The sequence below is a fragment of the Trachymyrmex septentrionalis genome, unplaced genomic scaffold (genome assembly GCF_001594115.1).
Source record: "Trachymyrmex septentrionalis isolate Tsep2-gDNA-1 unplaced genomic scaffold, Tsep1.0 scaffold126, whole genome shotgun sequence".
Lineage (NCBI taxonomy): Eukaryota > Metazoa > Arthropoda > Insecta > Hymenoptera > Formicidae > Trachymyrmex > Trachymyrmex septentrionalis.
The window spans coordinates 1160535-1167243 of record NW_017304395.1 but is presented as its reverse complement, the minus strand read 5'-3'; the positions used below and the strand labels follow the sequence as shown (position 1 = coordinate 1167243).

Genomic DNA, 6709 nt, shown 5'->3' with positions numbered 1-6709 from the left:
TACTGTATAAATTTGAGCGCAATCAATTCACAAAAGTTATGCTAAAAAAATCGAAAGGTGATATAATTTTAACTGGTACTGTATGTTTATATATACACTCTTATCGCTAAAATTAAAATAATTCAATAGAAAGTTATTTATATAGTTAGCACCCATATCAAGTGCACAATGTAAAGGCTTTCTTTTCAGTGCATTAACTTTTCACTGCTTCTATTTTGACTTGAGGCAGTTTATGCGTTTATGTTCTATACGCTTCGATCACGTGTAATTCGGAACGAATATTTATGGTACTATGACTCTTAAATGAATCGGAAATCCTTTTGATAATGCAGAAAACAATAGTTTTACAACCTCTTTATGATTATCTGCTAAGATAGAACCATACTTCATCTAGATCTAAAAGTATAATCCAATCAGCGTGATGAACTTCCAATAGTTGCAAAATAAACTTTCTGCAGAATGCAACTACGATTTCTACACTGGGCCCCTATTCTTGATAAGTATCGCATACGAAAAACTAGGAAAATGCTAGTATATGTAATGCGTACTATAGTATTTCCTTAACTTTTCGTATGCAATATTTTTCGAGAATAGAAGCCCAACCTATTCTGTAACTTTTAATGCAAATTTTGTTATTATAACGCCACTGCGCAGCTTTTTTACCATAATGAAAGAGCTGCGCAGCAGCGTTTCGTGATAACGAAATTTACGTTGAGAGAATAGGCCTGCTGGACGCGGAAACGCTTACCGCACGGTAAAATGTGACGCTATAGCCAATAAAATAGTGTAAAATAGTGTTTTGATTGCATGATTTTATTTAGTATTTGTAATTTCATTAATATAATGTAAATACGATTTCTAAAATATACTTAATAAAAATAATGTACATAATATATAAGATAATAATATTTTATTTGCGTAGTATAATTTTTATTTGCGAAACATTATTATATCTGATCATAAAAAATAAATTTTTTAATCTATATATTGGATATAAATATTTTTGTTTTATAAAATATACAACATTTTGTTTTATAAAATACACAGATTGTTGCGAAAAGTTTTCAGAAATGTTTCACTTTTTATATGCAATTCTAAAACGATGCTGTAAAATGTTGCAGCATAAAAAATTCAGCAATATATCATATGAAATGTTGCAACATAAAGCTTAAGGATCCTGCAAATGTTATATGAAATGTTTCAGTAGAAATATTCTAAAATCTATCCGATGCAATAAATTGAAAAACATCCAAACAGAATACAAAATCATCATGACATTAAATTGACGTTAAAATGGCTGCAAAATGTTTATTAATTAAAAGTCACTTTTTGATCAATCACTTTTTGATTCAATTTAACGTCATTTTGATGTTATCGTATGTTCTACTTTAATTGCAAAAAATTTTTGTATATGAATAACGATATTGTGTAGAAACTGCTGATTAGTGATATTTTAATTATTGATTGATTGATCACATTAGATGTATGTATACGTTTATACATATAATGTGATCAATCAATCAAAACAGTGGCGATATAATTACTATTTTTAAGAAATACTTTAAGTTTATTTCAATAATCTTTGTAATCTCAGATTATAAAACTCTTAATAAATTTTAAGTACTTCAGAAATGATGTTTAAATATATATTTAATACTTAAACAATACTTAAATTTATTATGTCGATATAATAAATTTAAATATTATTTAAGTATTAATTAAATACAGTAAGTCAAGTAAGAGCGTGGTCGGCCTTACTCAAAGCTAATAAAAGATATCGCCCTAAATCTATCATGAATCCATAGAGGGCACCTTTGTCCTTGATGCACTATCAAGGAAGATTCAGTTATCATTGAACTTTCTTAAGAGAATCACATTAAGTGCCATGAGTACCAAATACGCATCACGCTATGAAGCTGTGTTCCTCTGTACTCACCCGAAAGGTCCAAAAATGTCACAATTAGCTGCTGCTAAATATATGAAAAAGTCGAAATCATTCGTACAGAAGTGGGTGCAGCGGTATAATGTGGCAAAAAATGTCGATGATTTACCGGAACGTGGCTCGATATGCAAAGTGGACAAAAAAGACTATAAAAAAATAGTGAATCTGTTTTCGCGGAATCCTGGCTTAACACTGCGTCAAGGACAAGCAAAATTGAAGCAGAAGGGTTTAGATATATCGTATGAAACTATTCGAACCTATCTCAAGGCTAATAACATAAAATGGTGCAACACAGTGAAGAAACCTCTGTTGAATGAAAAACATGAAGCGACTCGCTTGGGCGCGCGAGAACATTGATCAAGACTAGCAATGTAATTTTTACTGACGAATGTTCCATATGGGCACGTTGTACCCTCAAACGAGCCTGGTCAACTTCCAGAAATAAAATTGTCGGACCGTTAAACATGGAGTAAAGGTGCATCTTTGGAGCTGCTTTTCAAAGCAGAGTTTCGGCATTTTGTACTTGTTTACTTGCAACCTGAACACCGAGAAAATGCTCGAAATCTACAAAAAGGTTTTGTTACCGTCTGCCGAACGTTGGTTCATCGACAAAAATGAGGATTGGATTCTGCACGAGGACAACAATCCCAAACATCGCAGCAAGCTCTGTACCGAGTGGAAACAGCAATCTGGCATAATTACACTGGATTGGCCGTCGCAGTCGCCCGACGCAAATCCTATCGAAAATGTGTGGGCATACATTAAGCACAAGCTTCGTGAAAAACGCACTTACATTTTAAAGCAGCTATCTCGCGAGATTCGACGGATTTGAACCTTATCGTTAGAATATGCCGTTAATTTGGTCGAAAGCATGCCTCGAAGATGCCAATTATCGATGCCGATGGTGACTGGTCGCATTACTAATGTAATTGCATCTTTGATTTGATCGAGTACTACATATATAAAAATTTTATTTAATACTATTTATTTTTTTATACATTAACTCGACCACGCTCTTACTTGACTTACCGTATATATTTAAATATCATTTTTGAAATATTATAGAAATGTATATAAATTTCTATAAATGTTTTATATATTAATATTTATATTGATTTTTATACATATACAATAATGTACATACATAAAAACAATGCAACAAAAAATCATGCATTTCTCTTTTCTTTTTTATTTTTTTATATATCATCCCTAGCGAAAATAAAAACTGGAATGTAAGTTGAATGTAAGGGGAGAGTAAGAAGTGTAAGTTAATAAGCTTCTATATATAGAAAGAAAAAAAATTGAAACAAAACGTAAAAGAGCTAAATATTTACGTTTTTTTATGTTTCATTATCTTAATTTTTGCTTCTTAAAAGCTTCTTTTATAGTATCTTCTATTACTCTCCCTATTCGACGTATGCTCCAATTTTTATTTTTGTCGAAGTTTTTAAATCGACGTAAATTATTGAGTTTTACAATGGCTGTACGTCTCTAAAGACATGGCAATGATCGTCTGTAATGGTACACATAATGTTATTGGTGGAATGTATTTTCATACACTCATGAGCGTAACTTCAATAGAATACCAAAAAAAAATTCATAAGAATATATAGATATCATTGAGTCTTCTCACATCAAGGTATCTCTTATAGAAAAATATATAATAATTAATTAGGCCTAATAGTATAATAATTAACATAAAAGGAATATGATTAATATAAAAAAGAGAAAAGTATTAAATTTTTAATCATATATTTTTATCAACTATCTACTTATTATAAATACTACCTGCGTTGATGAAGGCTTACCATCACATTATACCAAAGATCTATATTAATTCTTTTCAACTGAACTTCTTGCACCATTCATTTTTCTCTTTTTCTCTCCAATGAGGAACTGCACAAGAAATTCAGGATTCTTTTCAGCAGTGTGTTCAGGAATTACGTTTATATTCTAGATAACTTTAGACTATAGTTTACGTCACGTGACGTGTATATTCTATAATAAAAGTGCATATCAGATTTGGCGTGACAGGAATGATCTCTATGAAAAACCGTATTAGAATGCATGGATGCGAAATTTCTGATAGATTTCTGTGTTATTTTTATTGTTATCTAAACCTCTGTTACATGCCACGTTTAATCGGGTTTAATAATATTCGTGGTTATGAAATTGGCCAATCATAGCTGTTCCTCGGAAGAATGGAATGATTCTGATTGGCCTGTTTCATAACTACGGATGTTATTAAAGATTTCTTTTACTAACCTCGATTAAGTTAACCAACGGTTATATGGAGCTCATTTAAGGCCTAGTTTCACAACTCAAGATTAACTTTTAACCGAGATTTAATTTATTTTAAGTTAAATCTTGCTTAAAAGTTAACCATGGGCCTAAATGAACCCCATGTAACCGTAAATGTAGTCACTATTCTCTCGCATTGTGCGAGGAACAACTCCTATATACTTTCCAGCTAAAAAAAAAACCGACTAAAGTTATGTTTCAAGGCCGTAGTCCGATTCATACTGACAACACTCATGAGCATCATTTTTGTCTTCGTTCAAACATTTGACAAACAACAAGGATGAAATGATTTTTAAACGAGCAAAATTTACTGCCAGTGCTGAAATGTATAGTATACGTAACGTAAACTGTAGATTTTCAGCAAAGTGAATTTTAAAACATAGCGTAGGATCACTCGTATATATGTGCACGATTGATCTGCCGCGCATGCGTAAAAAGCACACTTCCCACTTGCAACACTGAATACGCAGCAACACGATTGTAGGGGCCGTGTCGCCTACGCTGTCCTACGGCACTCATTTCCTACGCCGTAATCCGTTTTCTGGAATGCATTGATTTTTGCTTTGCAAGCGGTAATTCGCGCCCGATTCAATTCTCAAAGGCACCTTCTATTACGAATTAATGAATTGTACTGCTAATAAGCGAGAAATTCGATGGCGTCGGACAAATTCTTTGACACAAATGCGGAACTACTTTGCACGCCAGCGCGTAAGGTTACACTTAAGGACAACCATTTGGATATATAAGGCCCCCACTACAAGTACCGCTCGGCCATTCTGCATGTTCTCTCTTAATGGTGCGGCTGGGTCTCGCTTATATACGCCTCAGGCAACGCTGGCTGTATTGTCTCCGGAACTCTCAGGAAGGCAGGAGCCATTAATTTAATTAAGAAGAAGAAGAAGCCTCAGATGACTTTACTGCTGGCGAGCGATCGACTAAGCGCAAGTCAGATACAGGTTGGTGTATTCGATACTTAAATCAATACTTAGTTGTATGATGGGGCGAGCAAGAATAGTTCCTACTTATGGAAGTGTGACGCAATTATCCACGGCCACGAGAGACATTCGCGATCGGCCGCGAGAGATTGAGATGGGCAAGCCGAGCCATACGGAACAATTGACTAGCTGGATCACTAACGTGCGTCAGAAGAAGCTAAAGTGCCATAGGAGCCCCAAACGCGATTTCCATATGGAAGCCGTGTTGACTCACGCTCTACACAAGGCGGAATACGAGTTGCGGGCTAAGCAGTTATCAAGGATAGTTCGTTGGCAGCGTTTGCGAAAGCATCTCCTCAAGGACGTGGAATACGGCAGCTGCGGCCTGTATAATAGAACTGAACGAGAATTCGAGAGATGTCATGATCCTGACTCGAGGAACACGAATTTCTGGCGGGATAACTTGTGCGAAGATCTTAGCAGTATAGTGGACTTCCTTCAGCAGCTGAGTACAATTAAATCGTCCGTGCAACGGTGACTAGGCCTAGAAAGTGTACAGTTTTTTCCATAGATAATGATGGAAACATTGTAAAGATATGAAAATCTGCAAAAAACTCAATCATATTTTCAAGCTTATTCAAGTAGCTTGTTTGAGTGAATGGGCCATGCTCCGCATTAACTCCTAATAAGAGAATGCGTTTAATCAACTACAACACTATACAATAAATGCTGATATGACAATCTATGGATGGATGTCTATGGATCGATGTCTATCTTCTGCTTGTTTTTTCTCTGCCTCACTGAAGCAGAACAGGAAATGTTTGACTTACGAACCAATCTATTCTAGTATGGAGCTATGTTTCAATATCAGCAAGCAACCTCCAGATGTATCCAGAAGATGCCAAATAATCCTGCAGCGTTATGGCAATTTTTTGCAGTCTCATCGTTATTAGTATATATCTAGATATTTTTTACTTGCAGTCTCACCGTTTGAGATGGAGGACGCAGGTGGAAAAAAAGGATAGAGAGAAAGATAAGAGAGTTGCTGTAATACAGGTGCAGACCTTGGGATTTTGTACGCATACACACACACATCTGCCTTCCTACCTGTCATCAATTTGGTTTGTAAACTGTATCGAAACCAAAGTATTTTCAATATTTAGAGTTTGTCTGCTAATATAATATATTTAACATGTGTTAAATAATTAAAGAAAAACACTGATAAAGAACATGAGATAAAGAACAGAAAGGAAGAAAAATTTTCACATTATTCTAGACATACTTTTAAGTTTGTAAAAAATTTGTAAATTCATATACATATATTATAAGACTGCCTTTTATTGTGATAATAATTCTATCAGTGTGTAGCATTTAACTCTTCTTGATCCTGAATAGTATAACAAATATTTAATCCTTCGGTGCAACTATGACATACTCGACTTTTCTTTTATTTAAATGCTAATTTTTTTTATTAAGAGAACTACATATATTTGTATATTTATATTTTTTTATATTTATATTATCATATTTT

The 6709-nt window shown here is 33.9% G+C and overlaps 3 protein-coding genes across 3 annotated transcripts in view; all 3 read left to right on the top strand.

Annotated features, from left to right (window-relative positions):
- LOC108755686 (probable ATP-dependent RNA helicase DDX23) overlaps nt 1–197 on the top strand; it is a 1917-nt gene extending 1720 nt beyond the window's left edge. The window contains exon 4 of the mRNA XM_018498846.1: nt 190–197. Coding sequence (XP_018354348.1) covers nt 190–197 — 8 coding nt within the window. The remainder of the gene's footprint in view (nt 1–189) is intronic.
- Nucleotides 198–5023: 4826 nt separating this feature from the next.
- LOC108756053 overlaps nt 5024–6709 on the top strand; it is a 4262-nt gene continuing 2576 nt past the window's right edge. Inside the window, exons 1-2 of the mRNA XM_018499616.1 lie at nt 5024–5199; nt 6160–6299. Of these exons, the coding sequence (XP_018355118.1) occupies nt 5152–5199; nt 6160–6299 (188 nt within the window). The 5' untranslated portion in view covers nt 5024–5151. The remainder of the gene's footprint in view (nt 5200–6159; nt 6300–6709) is intronic.
- On the top strand, nt 5206–6153 carry LOC108756047. Its single transcript, XM_018499608.1, has one exon. It carries the CDS (start codon nt 5237–5239, stop codon nt 5714–5716), a length of 480 nt encoding a protein of 159 aa, XP_018355110.1. The 5' UTR covers nt 5206–5236; the 3' UTR covers nt 5717–6153.